This window comes from Trachypithecus francoisi, unplaced genomic scaffold, assembly GCF_009764315.1.
Source record: "Trachypithecus francoisi isolate TF-2019V2 unplaced genomic scaffold, Tfra_2.0 Lachesis_group3, whole genome shotgun sequence".
Classification (NCBI taxonomy): domain Eukaryota; kingdom Metazoa; phylum Chordata; class Mammalia; order Primates; family Cercopithecidae; genus Trachypithecus; species Trachypithecus francoisi.
In genome coordinates, this window is record NW_022681468.1 from 81,704,379 (window position 1) to 81,725,226 (window position 20,848).

General features: G+C 43.5%; 1 protein-coding gene and 1 long non-coding RNA gene across 3 annotated transcripts in view; one reads left to right on the forward strand and one right to left on the reverse strand.

Annotated features, from left to right (window-relative positions):
* LOC117069895 overlaps positions 1–16,695 on the reverse strand; it is a 248,968-nt gene extending 232,273 nt beyond the window's left edge. For both annotated transcript variants that reach the window (XR_004431708.1, XR_004431707.1), the window contains exon 1: positions 16,232–16,695. This is a non-coding gene — a long non-coding RNA (uncharacterized LOC117069895). The remainder of the gene's footprint in view (positions 1–16,231) is intronic.
* Positions 16,333–19,380, forward strand: SDR39U1 (short chain dehydrogenase/reductase family 39U member 1). Its single transcript, XM_033188382.1, has 6 exons — positions 16,333–16,391; positions 16,694–16,800; positions 16,890–16,972; positions 17,333–17,454; positions 18,209–18,352; positions 18,654–19,380. Exons 1-6 carry the CDS (start codon positions 16,376–16,378, stop codon positions 19,061–19,063), a joined length of 882 nt encoding a protein of 293 aa, XP_033044273.1. The 5' UTR covers positions 16,333–16,375; the 3' UTR covers positions 19,064–19,380.
* The last annotated feature ends 1,468 nt before the right edge of the window (positions 19,381–20,848 follow it).

Sequence of the window (20,848 nt, forward strand, 5' to 3'; positions counted from 1 at the left end):
AGCTGTGATCCTGCCACTGCACTCTAGCCTAGGCAATAGAGACCTTGTCTCAAAAAAAATAAAAATAAAAAAGTTTGGTATGTTGGGTCTGTTTTTGTTTTAAGTTGGCTTTCAGTCCCTGTGAGAACTTTTGGTTTCCTAATTTACAATTAACACTTTTCAGTGACCTCATTTTTTCCTCACCTTCTCAATTTTACCATATATTAGGAGGCATATTTTTATCCATAACAGCCTCTTTGATTACGCTATTAATCACCAAGGAAAAAATATTAAATACATGAAAATATTGATCCAGAAATTGTTATTTCTTGAACTTCCACTGTGTCTCTAATTTTCCTGGCTCTTAGGGGTTATTACCTTTTCATATTCTTTCAATTTTTCACTAACTAATTTTCCTATTTTATCTCCGTTTTCTCCCTTTTCCCATGAGGATATTGAATTTAATTGTGCATAAACACTATTGCTAAAAGAATTATAGCCAGGCCGGGCGCGGTGGCTCATGCCTGTAATCCCAGTACTTTGGAAGGCCGAGGCGGGTGGATCATCAGGTCAGGCAATCGAGAGCATCCTGGCTGACACGGTGAAACCCTGTCTCTACCAAAAATACAAAAAAATTAGCAGGGCGCGGTGGTGGTGGGTGCCTGTAGTCCCAGCTACTTGGGAGGCTGAGGCAGGAGAATGGCCTGAACCCGGGAGGCGGAGCTTGCAGTGAGCCGAGATTGTGCCACTGCACTCCAGCCTGGGGTACAGAGCGAAACTTCGTCTCAAAAAAAAAAAAAAAAAAAAAGAATTATAGCCAACACCTGACCTGGTTTATATGCCAGTCTATTTTTATATCCCCAAATCTTAAAAACATCACCTTTAATTTCCATCATAATAAGGCATTTTCCACCATTTGTTTCATCAAGTAGTACTGTTTATATTCAATTAACAGCTTCTAAAATCTCATTTTTTACTCAGTCTTTTGGACAAGTCAGGTGATCTACAAGAAGGAGTACCTCTACTTCCTGTTCACCACGTGTGAAAAAGAAAAAGGAAAAAAAAAGATACATATATATGAAGAGAAAAAAGAAAAAAAGAGTGCCTCCACTTTTTTACACTCATGTTTCACTGTTTTATCCATTCAATCTTGAAAAATAAAAGTATACTTTACCACCCCATTCACTCACTCAGTGGTTCCCAAAAAAGGATGCGAAATATGTTCTAGTAAGCCAATAAATACGTAAGTTTAATTCATCCGACAATCTGCCTTCTCAAGCAACCTCCAAGAGTATATTGCATCATAAAGTCACAAATGTTTTATTATAAGTGAGTGTGATTTTCAGATTCACATGAAAATGTAATTTCCTCCCATAGATATTTTATAAAGTTTTGCTTTAAAATTACTTGTGCCTTCCTCACATACGGGACCACTTTACCCTCATCTGCCTGTTCATATATCTTTCTTTTACTCTGGAATTGCGTTCTAATCATCTTCTCCCCATTAAACTCCTGCTGATCAGATATGCTGTTAAGGGTTTCAAATCTCCTGTTTAGTAATCCGTGACCCAGCAATGAAATAGGACCACTTCTCGCACCTGCTTTTGTGTGGCTTTCTTGCCTGTTATCTATTTGCTACACTGTTGACTGGTCTCTTGACAGTTGAACCTGTGTACCCTATTGCTGTTGCTGCACTACAAACTGCTCCATAATTTAGTGCCATAAAACAACCATAGGATTATTCTCATGGATTGCCTGGTCCAGGAATTTCAGAGCACAGCAGAGACACCTGGTCTATGCTCCATGAAGCCTGGTGCTTCATGTGGGAATACTTGAAGACTGGGGGGTACTCAACAGGGACTGGAGTCATCTAGAGGTATCTTCATTCACACATCTGGCAATTGTTGCTGGCTGTTAGCAAGGACCTCAGCTGGGCTATCAGCAGGAACACCCATATGGCCTCTCTGTGTAGTCTGTCTACATGGGCTAGTTTGGACTTTCTCATAGCATGATGGGTGGTTCTAAAAGTGAACATTTCAAGAAAATAAGGTTGAAGTGTGTGGCATTTTTATAACCTAGTCTTGGAAGTTACATCACTTGAGGCAGTCATAAATACCCATCTGGACTTGAAGGGAAAGTACATACACTCTACCTTTTGATGGGGAGTGAAAACTTTCCAGAATAGCATGTGAAACTGAGATATGGTTGCGGCCATCTCTGAAAAATACAATCTGCCACACAAAGCTTCCACCAATCCCATCCGTATGTTCCGCATCCTCTCACTTCTCCCAGATTTTCAAAATTCTGTCTTTTCTTATATTTCTAACGCCCCAGCTAATAATTTCATGTGATGATGATGATGATGATGATCTATCAGATCTATGTGCTGTGGACTGATCTGAGATTTAAATGTATTAACTTAGCCTTCACAGCAATTATATGAGGCAGGTACTTGTTATCCTCAATTACTGTAAGGAAACTAAGGTACAGAGAGGTTAAGAAACTTCCCCAAAGTCATACAGTTGTTAAAGAGAAAATCTGGAATTTGAACTCAGGGAACCTTTTTCCAGGACCTGCACTCTCAACCACATTGTTTCATTTACTCAATAAATACTAATTAAGCATCTACAAAATGAAGGTACTCTCCAAAATTCAGGGGTGAAGAGTGAATAAAGCAAATAAAATCCCTGCCCTTGTGGAGTCTGAATTCTAGTGAGAGGAGACAGGTGAGAAACAAACAAGTAAATATACAATACATCAAGTGGTAATAAGTGATATGAAACATAAGACAGGATGAAGGCAAAAGGAAGTTCCAAAGGTGAGAAAGAAAACTGATTTTAAATATGCTGGTGAAATAATGTCTAATAAGACATTTGATTTGTGACCTGAAGGAAGTGAGGTCTGGGAGAGCCATGTGGCTATTTGGAGGCATGGCATTTCAAGCAGGGGACTAGCAAAGAGGCCCTGGGGCAGAAGCAAGTTTGTCACGCTATACTGAAAAGCCAGTGTGACTTGGGCAGGACAGGCAGGAGGTGAAGTCATATAGACAAGTGAGAACCAAATCACTGGGGGTCTCAAGGGTCCCCAAGATCTTGAAAGATCTTTGGTTTTTACTCTGAAACCAGAATCCATTGGAAGACTTTGAGCAGAGGAGTGGCATGATTGATTTAAGTTTTTATAGGGATAACTCCGTCTACCAAGTGAAGAATAAATTGTAAGGGAGTAAGAATTAGAGCAGAAAAACCAGTAAGGAGGCCCTTATGATGATCCAGACAAAGATGAAATTAACTTGAACCAGATGGTAGCTGTGGTGGATATGGTGAGATACCTAATTATGGGTTTATTGCATGTATGGATTTCTTCTAGAGATAAATCCAACCATTCCTGCTCATGGATTAGGGGAGTTAATGATGACTTCAAGTTTTTTATTTTGACCTGAGCAAATGGGAAAACTACACTGCCATTAGATGAGACTGGGAGAACCAGCAAAGGGACAAGTTTGGGGCCATGGAAATCAAGAGAGTAGTATGGGGCGTGTTAAGTTTAGATGGCTGTTAGTCATCCACATACAAACATTGAGTAGGTAGTTTGATATTTAAACCTAGAATTCAGGAAAAATGTTCAGGCTGGAGTCAGAAACTTGGGATTCATTAGATACTATTCAAAAACCTGAGATCCATACTAAGGAGACAGCCTACATGGAGAAGAGGCCCAAAGACAAAGATTGCAGTGTGCCAATGTTCAGAGATTAGGTGACAGTCAAAGCCAGCCAAAGGGACTGAGCAGTGGCTAGTGAGGTAAGAGGAGGACAAATCATGTCCTGGAAACCAGTGGAGAAAGTGTTTTCACCGACACAAATGTTGCAGAGAGGCAAAGTATGTGGTGATCTGAGATCAATGAATTTAGCAACATAGAGGTCACTGACAAGAGCTGTTTCAACAGAATGGAGGAGAGGCACTAAGCCATGCTGCCTCTGTAGATGGAACCTAGCTTCTTTTCAGAGATTTTATTTCCCCTCAAAGTTCTCCAATCTCAAAAAAATGAAGTCCCCATGCTGTGTAACAGCATTTCATCTAAGAATCAATACTCTGGCCTTTGCCTGGATGTGGAGTCCTGTGAACAGTCCATAAAAGATCCCAGTTGTAACCTTCTTCCCCACAATCCACACCAGGCACACTGAACCTCTCAACTCCACCTTCAAGCCAGTAGTTACATCTTCAACTTCAGTGCCCTAGGGATCCTACACAGATCTAAACTGGATACTGAGCCCAGGGCTGTCTCTTAATTATTTAGAGTCTAAGCTTTGGGGACACCCTCTGAGTCCTCTCTCTTCCTCTGTTGTCATGGCCACCTCTTTCTCTTCTCCTGTCATCTTTCTTTCTTCTCCATCATCTCCTCTATCTAATCAAGTCTTCAGTGAGATACCTCAGTGACATAGTGACCTTCTCTCTAAACTCAGTAAAAATTCCATGTTGGTTATGGTCCAGCCTCCTGTAGCTGGGTCTGGCCTATGTTGATCCATGGAGGAGAAGATAGACTAGCCTACATCTCCCTCCCTAGAAACCCCTCAGGTTGCCAACTGCTGAATTGTATAATGAAATGTGAGCTGAATGGGCAGAAGATGCATGAGCACAAAGATAAAGCCAGCTCTGGTGATCACTGCCTCAACCCCCCAGGGCCACAGACAACAGACTTTATCCTGTGTCCTCATGACACACACACGCATCCACATGCACATGTGCCTGAGGATTTCCAAGCTGCCTGGTCTCTACATTTACTACCATGAGTGTCTTATTTAATAGGTCCTAGTGACAACACCTTTATTATAGCAGAGTACAGGGAGAAAAGCAGGCCCAGCCCTCATCATCTCTGCTGTGCAAAGGGGTATGAGAAGTAGCATTCTGCCAGCACAGAGCTATCCAGCACCTGGGAGGCCCTCTAATTGAGTGTCTGCCATGAGAAAGGAGTTGGAGAAAACTGACCTTCCCTGCAAGTACCTTATCATGTCTCCCTGGGTCCCTTCCCCAGGGCCCAGCCTCCCACTACCCCCATCTCATGTAGTGCTGAGTAGACTGTAGGGAAAGGGCCACAGCCACACTGGAGACGGGGAAATACATTCTCCATAGATTAATTTCAGAGGGGCCTGTGCTGGGGCCAGGGGAAAACAGACCCAGGAGAAGCCTCCCAATGGCCATTTTACAGCACAGAGCCAGACAGTGGCAAGAGCCTGCAGCCAGTAGCCCTTCCTCTGAGTGAGTAGGAAATGGAATTTCTGGGCTGGTGAAGCCTCTGGTGGTGCAAGAAGAGCTGCTCATGCTAAATAGTTCCCCTCAGGTCTGGCCTCGCCAAAAACTGACATCATTCTCTATCTATCTATCTATCAATCTATCCATCTATCTTTCTCTACCCAGCACTGTCAAAGTGTGTAAGAGGGTATTTCTCATTCACTGCCCTGGAAACTAAGAGCAGAGAGATCTCAAGGGACTTGTTCTCCACAGCAGGTCCTGGCCAACAATGGAGGGTATGGAGCTGATGCTGGAGGCTGGTCAGCTCCTACAAAAGGTCCCACTGGGAACAGATGTCTGGTTAGGGTTCAGACTAGGGATGGGGGCATCTAAAAGTCTTAGCGGAAGGGAGAAAGGAGAAGACAAGGTGCAGCCCCTGGAGCAGACCTGGCATCTCCACAGATGCCGAGGCTCAGGAATGTTGTTCCTATGGCCCCAGACCCTGAGGTCAGAACAGACTATCTTATAAAAAGGAAGGGAGAGTTTTAGGATCCTATATCTAATGTGTCTCCAGAATTAGGACTTTGGTCTGTTGGTTGGTTGGTTGGTTGGTTCTACCATGTAGTAATAGAAACATATAAAATGGTTATGTGAATAGCATTTAGCAAGTAACATCTCAGAGCCTGAGAGAAGTCACAAAAATCTATTCAAACAAAATGAAGCAGGGAACATTCACACAGGTGGCATTGGGAAGGAGCAGGGCACTTGTCACCAGCAAATCCCCCATCCCGCTCTGCCTCTGCCCAAGCTGAGGAAGCAGCCAGGATCCCTCTCTGACTTTTTATCCTGCCCTGCAGGGCTGGCCGGATGTCCCAGACGTTGACTGAGCTCAGCTCCTTTTGTTGTTTCAGGAAGCAGCTGTGAGGAAAACAGTCCTGTTTCAATGAACAAAGTCCTTGTGATTGCTGCAGACCCAGGAAGAAGTCTTTTCTTCCCAAAGGGAAAGCCAGCTGCACTCACCCCTATGCCCAGATGTGCAGATGAAAATTTCTCATGTCTTGTTGTCTAAGGTTTGAATGTTTTACCTCCAAAGTGACAGATGAACTCTGAGAGCTGCAAAAAGTTTAACTAAAATAGTTCAGTTGCTAAAGGAGATGCTGAGGAGGATAAGAGAAGTTGACCTACCCATCCCCAGAACCCAGAAGAACAACAACTTTAAGGAGGCTGGAGGGAAAGATGGAACACACTCAGACAGAGCCTACTCTCCATCAGCCTCCCTGGAGATGAGGGTCTGGCTGCTGCAATCAGAGCTCTGCCCCTATGTTACCTCCTCTTCACAAGGGGTGTAAAGCTCTGCAGGAGGTTTCCATCTCACCTCCTTGAGGATATTGATGGACATCCACCCTCCTAAATCTATACACTAAAAGGTATCTAATTTAGTGGAACCCTCCCACTCACCTCTCACCTTCTATACTGCAACCCTCAGCTCACTGGAAGGAAAGACATAGCCAGGAGAGAAAGGAAGGATTGTCAACGTTGTTGAAGAGATGAGGAGTTCCTTAACACCTCAGGGGCTCAGCTGGGTTTCCACAGTGGAGGACAGTGAGTGGGGCTACCCCACCCCTGGTCCAGCAGTAGACACATGACTCAGGCCTGGCCAGGCAGAACACTCCACACTTGGTCACAATAGTTGGTTCAGAGACGGCACAAGACCCATAACAGTCCAAGAAGAGTTAGTTCTGATATTCTTTATGGAACTAAGAGAAACAGTTTTTCTGCTGGAAATAGAAGCCAAGAATTCATCCTCACTCTAAAAGGAGAAAATCTTCCTAAGAATGAAGTCAACCATCAAAAAATAAAAGCTGAGAATTAAAAAGATGTGGATTCTTGATGACATTATGTAAGCACCTGGATCTAGCCATGTATGAAGCCAGTTTGCTTTGCAGTATTACCCAATGTATTTTCCCTCTCCGTACTTCCTTTTCTCTTTGCTGTGTAAGGGAACAAATCCAGCAAGCCTTAGTTTTGACTCTCAAAAGCAAGTTGTTTTATTACATATCTAATAGCCTGGAAAGGAGGAAATTCAAGAGCAAGGGTTTTGTTCAGAGAAGTCCAAGCATGGAATTTGTTCTATAAATCAGAGGGTAGGAAAGAAACTGGCTATGATGTCAGAGCAGTTGCCCATTACCTAGCTTTCCCTGGGCTTAGGGAAGAAGCTAAAAGATTTGGAGAGAACATAACTAGATTATAAATGCTGCCTGAACCCTCTGAGAAGGAGCCTATTTAGGGAGGTAAGGAGAGATGCTTGAAAACCTAGAGAGGTAAAAGAGGCATCTGAAAATAACAGGGATCGTACCACAATTCCCAGGCACAATTGAGAGAGTCTACAAGGATCTCAGAGAAGCTGCCCTAAATTCAACACAGAGCTTGTGTTGGTTTTAAAACGTGCGAACAAATTATTTGACTCTCTTCCCTTTAAAAGTTTTAGAGCTAAATTTCTCTCCCCTTGGACTCAGTGACTCACATATAACAAATAGATTGTGATAAAATTAACTGTATGTTACACTGAGATTAGATTAGTCATTAAAGGTATTGAAGCTTTCTCCTCCTTCTCACTCTCTTGAATCGCTCACTCCAGGGAAGTCAGCTGCCATGTCATAAGGATACTCAAGCAGCAATGTGAAGAGGTCCACATGGCAAGAAACAATCAGCAAGGAATGAAGCCTCCTGCAACAGTGTGTATGAGCCTTCTTGAAAGAGAATCTTCCAGCCCCAGTCTTCAGATGATTGCAGCCCTAGGTGATATCTTGACCATAACCTCAGGAGAGACCCTGAGCCACACCCCACAATCACCGAGCTAAACTGCTACCATATTCCGAACCCACAAGACTGTATAAGATAATAAACACTATTGTCGTTTTCAAACCACTAAGTTTTGAGATAATTTGTTAACAGCAACATATAACTGACTCAGTGCTAGATCACAATAAGGTGATTGAGCAGTAAGGACTGTGAAAAATTACCAACAGATGAGCCTAAAGGGACACTCAGCAAGGCCCATGCATTCCATTCTGTTAGCCAGGGGCAAGCCAAGTGTTTCTTCATCCTCCAGCAGATGCTGTGGAACCCTGATATCAAGGCAAGAGCCATGGGTATCAGAAGCAGTGACCAAAATACTGCCCAGAGGTCTGGCCTAACCAGCTGCACCTTAGCCGATCTCAGCAGGCAAGATCCAAAGGCCAAAAGAGATGAGACCCTTCCAAGCAGGCAATGAGGACTAGATAATAGTGCCTGCCAAAGGGCCTGCTACACCCGGATGTCTAGCTAGGAGAAGGAAAGGAGAAAAGGGACAAGGCACACTGAAAGACTAAGAATTTATCCAAAGAAAATTGAGTATGTGAGCAGTTTTAAACTAGAAATGATAATTAATTTTGTTGGGTGAGTTTAAGTTTATACCACTTCCAAGGAGAAATGTTTATGAGCAAGTTCTGTTCAATTACAGAAAATAGTTATCTTTCCATACATCTGAAATATGACAGCACGTCTTAAATCCACTACACATTTTTGTATATTGTAAAATATTTCAGATATACAAAAGATAAAATGAATACAGCCTAAGAAATAAGAAGTTAAATTTCCCTGGGTACTCCTCCCTGATCACAGTACTTTTATCATCATCATTCCCTTGCATTTCTTTTTACTTTAACTACAAATATATTTAGCCCCTCAATGTAAAAAAAGTATTATTTTGCATACTTTTAATCTGTAGGTAAATAGCATTGCATTGTAGGTACTTTTCTGCAACTTCTTTTTTGTTTAACATTATAGTTGTGAGATTCACTTCTCTTGAAATTTGTAATTCCAGTTACATCTAGTTAATTTAATTTCTTTCTCCATTTAAATTTATTATGGTTACTGATTATTTCTATTACCTTATTTTGGCCTTTCTAGTTTTTTCTAAGCATCCTCTTTTTATCTTTTCCTAATAACTTTTAAATTGATTAGATTATCTTATTCAATTGTTTCCCTCTACTGATTTAGAAGTGCACACTTTACTTCTAATATGCAAGATTTAGCCTTTTTAAATTTACATTTAACAAAGTTTAACATTATTCAGTATTGCTATATTTTTCATAACAATTCAACTCCAATCAAATATTTCTCTTACTACCTATTACTTGTGACTAATATTTTTAATTTTTACCCACAAATTAAACATTTTTGTTGTTGCTTAACATAGTAAATATTTATATTTATCAACTTTATCAATGCCTTTGATCACTATTTTCCTGTATCTTACATTTTCCTTTTGAGATCCTTTTTTCCTGACAAGGTATATTAAGTCTGATGATGGCAGATGCTCTCAGTTTTTGCTTGTCTAAAAAGTACCCTTGTTTTACCTTCATGTTGGGAACAAGCTTCCAAATCGTCATAAACAGTTCATGATGGCCATGACACCCACGCTGCAGGTTGTGGGTTTACCGGAATTAGGGCAAGGAACCCCTGGCCCACCCAGGGCAGAAAACTGCTTAAAGGCATTCCTAAACCACAAAAAATAGCATGAGCGATCTGTGCCTTAAGGACATGTTCCTGCTGCATAACTAGCTAGATAGCTAGCCAGAGCCCATCCCTTTGTTTCAGCCCATCCCTTTGTTTCCCATAAGGAATACTTTTAGTAAATCTATAATCTATAGAAACAATGCTTATCACTGGCTTGTTGTCAATAAATATGAGGGTAAATCTCTGTTCAGGGCTCTCAGCTCTGAAGGCTGTGAGACCCCTGATTTCCAACTATTTCTGTGTGTGTCTTTAATTCCTCTAGCGCCCGCTGGGTTAGGGTCTCCATGACCCAGCTGGTCCCAACACCTTCACTCTTGAATAATTTGTTGATAAGCAGTTCTAGGTTGGTAATTATTTTCTGTTCACGCTTGAGATATTATTCCACTAGATTGTGTTGTTGCAGCTGAGGTGTCAGGTGTCTTTCTAATGGTAATTTCTTAGGTCAGGCACAGTAGCTCACGCCTATAACCTCAGCACTTTGGAAGGCCAAGGTGGGTGGACCAATTGAGGTCATGAGTTGGAGACCATACTGGCCAACATGGCAAAACCCATCTCTACTAAAAATATAAAAATTAGCTGGCTGTGGTGGCACATGCCCATAATTCCAGGTACTCAGGAAGCTGAGGCAGGAGAATCTCTTGAATCCAGGAGGTGGAGGTTGCAGTGAGCTGAGATCCTGCCACTGCACTCCACCCTAAGCAACAGAGAGACTCCATCTTAAAAAAAAAAAAAAAAAAAAAAGGCATTTCTTTATAGATAATCTGTCTTCTTTCTGACTACTTTTAATAGTTCTCTTTGTTTTTCTAGTTTTACTATGATGAAACTAGGTATAGTTTTGTTTTTATTTATCCTACTTGAAACTCATTTTGTTTACTGAATCTGAGGATTCATATCTTTCTTTAATTCTAGAAGACAATCAGCTATTGTTTCATCAAATATTTTCTCTGTCCTCTTCTCTGACTCCTCTCTTCTGGGACACTAAAATCTACAAAGAACTAAAACAAATTTACAAGAAAAAAAACAACCCCATCAAAAAGTGGGCGAAGGATATAAACAGACGCTTCTCAAAAGAATACATTTATGCAGCCAACAGACACATGAAAAAATGCTCATCATCACTGGCCATCAGAGAAATGCAAATCAAAACCACAATGAGATACCATCTCACACCAGTTAGAATGGCGATCATTAAAAAGTCAGGAAACCACAGGTGCTGGAGAGGATGTGGAGAAATAGGAACACTTTTACACTGTTGGAGTGTAAACTAGTTCAATCATTGTAGAAAACAGTGTGGTGATTCCTCAAGGATCTAGAACTAGAAATACCATGTGACCCAGCCATCCCATTACTGGGTATATACCCAAAGAATTATAAATCATACTACTATAAAGACACATGCACACGTATGTTTATTGCAGCACTGTTCACAATAGCAAAAACTTGGAACCAACCCAAATGTCCATCAACAATAGACTGGATTAAGAAAATGTGGCATGGCCAGGCGCAGTGGTTCATGCCTGTAATCCCAGTACTTTGGGAAGCTGACACGGGCAGATCATGAGGTCAGGAGATCAAGACCATCCTGGCTAACATGGTGAAACACTGTCTCTACTAAAAATACAATAAATTAGCCAGGCATAGTGGTTGGTGCCTGTAGTCCCAGCTACATGGGAGGCTGAGGCAGGAGAATGGTATGAGCCCAGGGGACAGAGCTTGCAGTGAGCCGAGATCGCGCCACTGCACTCCAACCTGGGCGACAGTGTGAGACTCTGTCTCAAAAAAAATAAAGAGAAAAAAAAAAGAAAATATGGCACACATACACCATGGAATACTATGCAGCCATAAAAAAGGATGAGTACATGTCCTTTGTAGGGACATGGATGAAGCTGGAAACCATCATTCTGAGCAAACTACTGCAAGGACAGAAAACCAAACACTGCATGTTCTCACTCATAGGTAGGAACTGAACAATGAGAACACTTGGACACAGGGTGGGGAACATCACACACCAGGGCCTGTCGTGGAGTGGGGGGAGGGGAGAGGGATAGCATTAGAAGGAATACCTAATGTAAATGACGAGTTAATGGGTGCAGCACACCAACATGGCACTTGTATACATATGTAACAAACCTGCACGTTATGCTCATGTATCCTAGAACTTAAAGTATAATAAAAAAATTTGAATCGTCACATTTTTATTTTTCAAAGTTCAGGTTGGTTCTTTATCAATTCTGCTGGTATTTTTTGATAGCATCTTGTCCCTTTCTCATGTTTTTAATTTCTTCTCTTTCTTAAACATTTGAAACTTAGTAATTTTATATTCTATATCTCTAAATTCTAACATTTTAAATCCTTGATTGTGTAATTCTGCTGTTTGTTGTTGTTGTTGCTTTGACACTTCTTCAGAGTGCTTTGTTTACTTGTGTGTTTTGTAATTTTGGATTGTATGTTTATGTTTGACAGGACTTTATCTATTGAAATCCTGTGAAACCAAACCAAGGGAAGATTTATGTCTTCTATCTGGGACACTTAATTTAAATTTTTGGGTTAGAGCCTCCTAGGCCAAGTAGGTAACAATTAATTCAAACCACAAATATGATGGAGGACAGGAAATAGATAAAACTTCTCAGAGAATAGTAATTTTTTTTTTACAACCAATCCTAGACAAGAGCAAAGCCTAGAGAAACAAGTTTCCAGGCCATGTTCTTTGATACCAGGTGGACTTCTAAAGTTTACTTTTTCTCTGAGAACACAGCCCAATGGCTTTACGCAAGGGCCTCAGTCCCAAATTTGCTTCAATCTCAGGCATTGTCTCCTGCCACCCAAGCCTCTGGGTTACTGAAATTAAAAGCCACAAAATACCTGTTAAAGACAATTATTCAGTGACATTTCATAGAGTAAGGTAAGGAAGATTTTCCATCACAATAAGTATAGGTACCACTACAATGTGGTCTTGCAGTGGGAGAGATTGGGCTCAACTCTGTAGATGAACAATAAATAAGAGAAAAATATCAAGGGTAAGAGGGATTCTGGCTAACCCAAACTAATGGGATTCATGTGAAGATTGTGAAGATAGGCCAAGGTGATCAGACATCACCTAGGGGATGGTGAAGGATGAGGGACCTGATCAGAGATTGAGAATGATCAGATATCAAGGGTGAGGGGGTTCTTGCTAAACTGACTTAGCAAGGCTCTTTGCGAAAACTGGATTTTACAAAGAGGTGTACAAATAAGCCTAGAAGGTTCAGAAGCCTGACTAAAGTTTGGCCAAGCAAATAATCTTTGTCTTAACCTCAGTCCCAAGACACATTTCATTTTTTGGCCTCTGGGATTTTTTTATTTTTCTAGCTAACTTGGCAATACATTTAAATGGAGGTATGTTTAATTTTATCCAGCATATCCAGGAATTTTAAACTGGGAGTTTTTTAAACTATACGTGCCACTATAATGTTCCCCTCATATGGTTTTCAAAGGTCACTCAGCTTGCAATGTGTGAAATAGTTTGGAAAGGAGAAACATGCAAAAGCATGAAGACCTACTAGGAGACTATTGCAGATATTTACACAAGACAGAATAACTCCTAAGAGGATTGTGATGGCAGAGACAGAGGGAAATATGAGGAAATTTCAAAATGTTTGTGGAAAAAATGAATTAAAAGATAAAAAATATAAAATATAAACTATTTCTCAACATAAGTTCCACCAAGTTCAAGACACTTTTGTAAGAAATGACACCAGCCATTTAGTACACCCTAAAGAACTGAGAGTCCTGGAGACTTAACCATGTCAATACAGTCCTTTTTACATTATTAACTGAAGAAAACTGTGTGCCCTTGACAGATGTTTTTAAGATTAGGAAACAAAAAGAAGTCAGAAGGGGCCAAATCAGGTGGATGCCTAATGATTTCCCATTGAAACACTAACAAAATTGTTCTTGTTTGATGAGAGACATGAGCAGAAGCATTGTCACAGTGGAGAAGAACTGTCTGGTGAAGCTTTCTCAGGTGTTTTTCTGCTAAAGCTTTGGCTAACTTTCTCAAAACACTCTCAATAGGCAAATTAATGTTATCATTCTTTGGTCCTCCACAAAGTCAACAAGAAAAATACCTTGAGTATCCAAAAAAAAACTGTTGCCACTACCTTTGCTCTTGACTGGTCTGCTTTGCTTTGACTTCCTCCTCTTGATAGCCACTGCTTTGCTTGTGCTTTTTCTTCAGGATCATACTAGTGAAGCTATGTTTCATCTCCTGTTACAATTCTTTGATGAAATGCTTCAGGATTGTATTAGTCTGTTTTCACACTGCTATAAAGAACTGCCAGGAACTGAGTAATTTATAAACAAAATAGGTTTAATTGAGTCACGGTTCTGCATGTCTCAGGAGGCCTCAGGAAACTTAAAATCATGGTGGAAGGCAAAGGGGAAGTAAAGCCCTTCTTCACATGGTGGTAGGAAAGAGTAAGTGAAAAGCCCAGAGGAAACTGCTGTTTATAAAACCATCAGATCTCATGGGAACACCCTCACTATCATGAAGACAGCATGGGGGAAGCTGCCCCAATGATCCAATCACCTCCCATCAGGTCTTTCCCTCAATAGCTGGGGATTACAATTAAAGATGAGATTTGGGTGAGATCACAAAGTCATATCAAGGATCTTGACCCCACTTGTTTAAACTTTCCACTGAAAGCTCTGCTCTTATCTGTAGCAGATCTGAGTACAACAGTTTTGTCACCCATCAAGTGGAAAGTTTGCTCCACTGTAATTTTTCAGTCAGGATTGTGTAAACTGAACCAAATGAGATGTTTCTTGTGCTGGCTATTGTTTCTGCTGTTCTCTTCAATTAGGGCACAAACAAGATGAATTTTTTTCCTCACAAAGTGATGTGGATACTCTGCCACTATCTATATCTTCAACATCATCTCCTCCCCATTTTGTTGAGATGGGGTCTCACTCTGTTGCCCAGGCTGGACCACAGTGGCTCAATCATAGCTCACTGCAACCTTGAACTGCTGGGCTCAAGCAATCCTCCTGCCTCAGCCTCCCAAGACACTGGGACTACAGGTGTACACCACCACACCTGGCTAATTTTTAAATTTTTAGTACAGATGAGGTCTTGCTATGTTACCCAGGCTGGTCTCAAACTCCTGGAATTGAGAGAGCATCATGCATAATCCTCCCAAGTGCTGGGATTACAGGCATGAGCCACCATGCTTGGACGTCTCCTCATTTCTTAAAATGACTTATGCATTTGTAGACTGCTGATTTATTTGGGGCATTGTCCTCATAAATTTTTCATAAAGCATCAATTTCATCATTCTTCACCACAAATTCCGTGTTTGTTCTTGCTTCAATCTTGGCAGAATTCAGATTGCTTTAATAGGGGCTCTTTTCAAACTGTCTTAACCGTCTTAGTGCCTCAGATCCTGTTCAGACATGTTCATATAACAAGTCAATACAAGTTTATTTTGGTGTACAAAAATTTGGAAACCTATGTAGTTTTTAGCATAATACACATTTTCCATGAACTTTTCAAAGACCCCTCTTAGATAAACCTGGGAGAGATTCCGTATTTAAAATCAATAGGGTTTCAGATGTCTAAGAAGAGATGTGTAGTGAAAAGTTTTTATAGGGGTTAGGAGCTCAGATGAGAGATCCGAGTTGCATAGGAGATTTGGGATGTCTTCTGTTAAAGCCTGGTAACTGAATTCAAGGCATAGATGCCTGGTGTAAAGTGCGGAGGGGGAAGAGAAGGTCCTAGGACCCAGCTCTGAGGAATACCAATATTTTAAGAACTTAGCAGAGGTGGAGCAAGCATCAGAGACTGAAAAAAGGTAGGAGAAAGACCCAGAAGAGAATGTCTTTCACCGAGGCCAAACATTTTCAAAGGCAGGACGGAATCATCAGTTGCCCAATGATACAGAGAGGTCAAGAAAACTAACTGAAAACTAGGGACTAGATTTGTTGACACATGGGAAACTTGTTCTTGGAGAGTGAGGAAATGAATGATAAAGGCACAAACCCTATAGGAGTGAAGTAAGAAGTAGAAAATGGCAACCACACTTTTGGGAAGTTTGGCTATGAAGGCAAAAAAAAAAAAAAGAGTATTAGCTGGAGGAAAAACAGGTCCGGAGAAGGGTTATTTTAATATGAAGGGACCTTTGGAATGTTTAAATGCGGGTAGAAAGGAGCCAGCGGGAAGAGAGAGAAGAAAAAACTGGCCGAGTGGAAAGAAATCCAGACTACCAGTGGAAGGGTTCTCTTGCATTACTGACCCGCCAACTTAATAGACATCCAGAATTCTGAGGTCTGGGTAGCTTCGGGTTTTAAGTGAAGGGTTTTGTTGGTTGAGTTTGGTTTGGCTAGTTTTCTACACTAAAGCCTTTCCTCCTCCGCCCTCTCTGGGTCCATCGGTCTAATCCCTCCCACCTCGCTTGCTAGAGAAACACACAGCCTATATTTACAAGTTTTACCAGGTCGCCGAGAAGGGCCACGCACTGGATTGCGACCTCGACTGGAACCAGCTTCCCGAAAGGCACATGCGCAGAGAGGTCGTAGTCGCGTTTGAAGTGAGGTAAACGCTAAACCTTACGCAGGCGCGTTAGGTCCTAGTCGCTATGCGGGTGCTTGTGGGTGAGGGACCGCAGAAAGGGAGAGTGCCGGGCGGGCTTAGTCGGAGATTGAGGGCTGGAAATCCGCTTCCGGGAGGGCACTGTCTAGTGCACTGGTAACCTGGCCTTGGCCTCCTAGCCCGAGAAGCCGAATCTCCCTAATCCCTGTGACCTGTGTCACCTCTGCATCGCGGGGAGGGGGAGAAGTGGGGAGCAGTCTGGTGTCAGATGGGCTGGCGCCGGAAGAGGGGGGCCACAGCGGGGACGAAAGGCATCCCCACCCCGACTTCCCGGGAATGTAAGCAATTTGTATTTTCCGATCAGGTGGCGGGACTGGCTTCATTGGGACAGCCCTAAGCCAGCTGCTGAATGCCAGAGGCCACGAAGTGACGTTGGTCTCCCGACAGCCTGGGCCCGGCCGGATCACGTGGGTAAGTAAGTCCATCCTCTGGAAGCGGGTGGGAGGGCAGAGTTGGGCGGTGCAGGGCGGGGCAGGGGCACTGTGTGCTCTCTCCAACAGGATGAGCTCGCTGCATCTGGACTGCCGAGCTGCGATGCCGCCGTCAACCTGGCCGGAGAGAACATCCTCAACCCTCTCCGAAGGTCAGCCTGGGCCCTAAAGCTGATACCCACTAGAGCACAGGGAGGACAGTGTACCACTGATGAGAACCTGTGAGCTAGGGGTAATGGAGCTCCCACATTCTGAACTAAACCAATATCCCAGACTACTCATTCTGCTCCACTCTTCCACCCAGTCAGCCAATTGGCTTAAGTCCTCAGGTATAACTCAGGATGCCCAGAAAATGTATGCCCCTTCCCTCTACAGGAGACGTTGACTGTTTCTGTTAAGCCAAAATTCAGGGCTTTACTAGAAATGGGTATGAAATAGTTCCCAGGAAAAGATAGAGGGATATGTGCACCTATGTATTTAGCGGCTTTTTATTTCCCATGTTTCTCCTGCAGATGGAATGAAACCTTCCAAAAAGAGGTTCTCCGCAGCCGCCTAGAGACCACCCAATTGCTGGCTAAAGCCATCACCAAAGCCCTACAACCCCCCAAGGCATGGGTCTTAGTCACAGGTGTAGGTATGCCCCCTAAATCACCAGCCCCTCATATTAGCTATGGGAAGGGGGTAACTCAGACCTCTGTAGCTGTGCACACACCAGAGCACTGGTCTTTTCCAGGCAAAATGCCTTCCTAGTCCCTTAATCCATGCATGTTTCTCCTAACCTTTGTGTACTTCCACTAAGAAACTGAGACCCTGAAAAAGAGTGAGGAGTGGCATCACTCTTAGTGCCAGGGAAAAGTCCACCTATTCCAAAGTCCCTTACTTCTCACACCATAGTTCTTTAGGAACAGAGTTCCTGGTCACCTCTGGGACCAAGTAATTGCAAACAATTATAATGCCCACACCAGCCACCATTTGAAGTGTTTTATGCTTATTATGATTTATTCCTTACAACAACCCTATGAGGTAGGTACTATTATTCCCATTTTAAAGATGTGAAAATTCTATACAGAGAGGTTAAGTAACTTGCATCAAGTCACAGAGTTAATAAATGAGGGAGGTGATTAAAACTCAGGCAGTCTGGTACCCAAGTTCCTGTTCTTAACCACTACACTCTAGCAGCCTCTAAGTTTAGCCCTGCAACCAGAGTTCCTCCAGGGAAGGAACACTTCAGGTCCTGGAGAAGTTCAAGGGGAAAATATCCAAATGGCTCTGTCTCCAAATGGGGAGATCCTAAGGGCCAAAGAAGGTGAGGCCAAGGGAAGCCTCCACTACAGAGAGCCAGGCAGGACCAAGGACACCCAGGGCAAATGAGTGTGTTTCACCGGCAGCTTACTACCAGCCCAGTCTGACTGCAGAGTATGATGAAGACAGCCCAGGAGGGGACTTTGACTTTTTCTCCAACCTCGTAACCAAATGGGAAGCTGCAGCCAGGCTTCCTGGAGATTCTACACGCCAGGTGGTGGTGCGCTCGGGTGAGAAACGGGCCTGCGTATCAGACAGGGTTGGAATGTCTTCTCTGGGCTGAGAAAGTGATGGGATTAGGAGAGCTGATGGGATTAGGAGAGCTGAGATTACAGAGTGAGAGGATGCCACGACTTCTAGCCAACCTGCAGATGAGAAGGTGTGAAGTCTTAGAGAGCCATACTGCTCACTTCTGTTATAGAGCCAAGTCAGCATGGGGAGAGTGAGGAAGGGGAAACAGAAACCAGGAGGAGCAGTGGGGCTGCTTCAAGGCTGAGAGGACCTCTGTACCTTCCCTCTTGCCTGCTGTAGGGGTTGTACTGGGCCGTGGGGGTGGTGCCATCGGCCACATGCTGCTGCCCTTTCGGCTGGGCCTGGGGGGCCCCATCGGCTCAGGCCACCAATTCTTCCCCTGGATACACATCGGGGACCTGGCAGGAATCCTGACCCATGCCCTTGAAGCAAACCACGTGCACGGGGTCCTGAATGGAGTGGCTCCATCCTCCGCCACTAATGCTGAGTTTGCCCAGACCTTGGGTGCTGCCCTGGGCCACCGAGCCTTCATCCCTCTCCCCAGCACTATGGTGCAAGCTGTCTTTGGGCGAGACCGTGCCATCATGCTGCTGGAGGGCCAGAAGGTGATCCCACGACGAACACTGGCTACTGGCTACCAGTACTCCTTCCCAGAGCTAGGGGCTGCCTTAAAGGAAATTGTAGCCTAAGTAGGTCATGGCAAGGGCCTGAGGCCTGTCCCTCATAGGCTTCCAGGTTAGGCACTGTGAATAGGCTCAGCTCCTCTAGAGAGCTGAAGCCATCTGGTTCTTAGATTCCTCCCCCAGTCCTCTTTCCCATTGTTCTGTTGCTCCACCTTATTGTCTCAAGGCTGTAATCTCATCAGGTTGGGACATTAATCTTTTCAACTCCTTGTAAGATTTCCCAGTTGGGTTTCTCTACATGTCCTGCAGCTGCCCCACTTCTCCTTTATGCTGTGTAGAAAATGCTCTGCAGTTTAGGCAATAAAGATAAATTATCTCACTAACCTTGGCTCATCTCTCTGGCCTAGATTCTCCTACGATTTACTTCAAGGAATGTCACCCTAGATGATTCTTCCCCCAAGACGGGGTTTTGAAAGTTATAATGGGCAGTCTCTCTCATCACCTTCTCCCTTCTTGGTCCTTCAGTTTCCAAAAGAATTTGTCACAAGTTTGGGACATCAGGTTATGATAAAGGTAGGCACTAGAAGAGAGAATGATGACCCACTTCCAGTGGGCCCTGTAGTCACCCTGGATGCTGTCCGAGTGCCATTAGAATGCCAGCAGAGGAAGAGGTGAGGCCCAGGTGTAGGATAGACTTCAGTCTGTGTCACCAAATGGCAAGTGCATTACTAACCATACAGTGGTCCCGGTTTATCAGGCTGCAGCAGAACAAAGCCAACATCCCTATCTATAAGAAGCTTAGGGCCGGGCGCGGTGGCTCAAGCCTGTAATCCCAGCACTTTGGGAGGCCGAGACGGGTGGATTGCGAGGTCAGGAGATCGAGACCAACCTAGCTAACACGGCGAAACCCCGTCTCTACTAAAAAATACAAAAAACTAGCCGGCGAGTTGGCGGGCGCCTGTAGTCCCAGCTACTTGGGAGGCTGAGGCAGGAGAATGGCGTAAACCCGGGAGGCGGAGCTTGCAGTGAGCTGAGATCCGGCCACTGCACTCCAGCCTGGGCTACAGAGCGAGACTCCGTCTCAAAAAAAAAAAAAAAGAAGCTTAGGACTTGCCTCTCATCTGACTGGGGCCACTCAGTCAACCAGGGCCGTTCGCACAAAAGGGCAGAAGTTACTTTTGGTCTACTGTACACCCACCGTCACTGAAAGTGAAAAGGGCAAGATACCAATCAAGAACTATAAACAACCCTATCTGGAAAAAAATAAAACTCCCAAGTTTTCATCTAGGACCCTTTTTACCTACCTAAAGCTGTGACATCCGCCATAACTTAATCAGATACAGTTCCCCCAGCCACCAGTTCAGGCCATATTAACCAATCTCTTCTTCTCAGGGACTCTGGGTTATCTCTGAATCATTGTCACCTCCTTGACCAGCCTGTCTCCAACACACCTGCCCCCAGCCTGGGTCAGTATGGTACAGTGGTGTAAATCACCAAAAAGGGAGGGGTGAGGACACAAGGACCCAAGGACCCTCCCCGTCATCATTACATTCTCCATGCAGTATTCAACTCCCTGTGCCATTCAGAGGGAGGCAAAAGTCAGGGCCTGGAAAAGATCTTAACCAGAGACTCACCACAGGGCCCACATAGAACAGAATCCAGGGGCACCTGTCCTACTTCTTTATCTGGTCTTGGATTCCAGGAAGTTGACTGGCTCTGTATTGTTCCTGGGGGTATGACCAGCCTCAAATGTAGACGTAACAGAAAAAGCATACTTTAGGCTGCACTAAAGGAAGGAGTACTGATTAATACCATCTACACAGGGAATGTGCTACCTTGGAGATAGTAAAT

What these genes read in the sequence shown, in the direction of transcription:
- SDR39U1 (XM_033188382.1), top strand. An exon ending in GGCCCGGCCGGATCACGTGG is followed by an intron (nt 16,801 to 16,889) that starts GTAAGTAAGTCC and finishes TCTCTCCAACAG; the next exon opens with GATGAGCTCGCTGCATCTGG. An exon ending in ATCCTCAACCCTCTCCGAAG is followed by an intron (nt 16,973 to 17,332) that starts GTCAGCCTGGGC and finishes TTTCTCCTGCAG; the next exon opens with ATGGAATGAAACCTTCCAAA.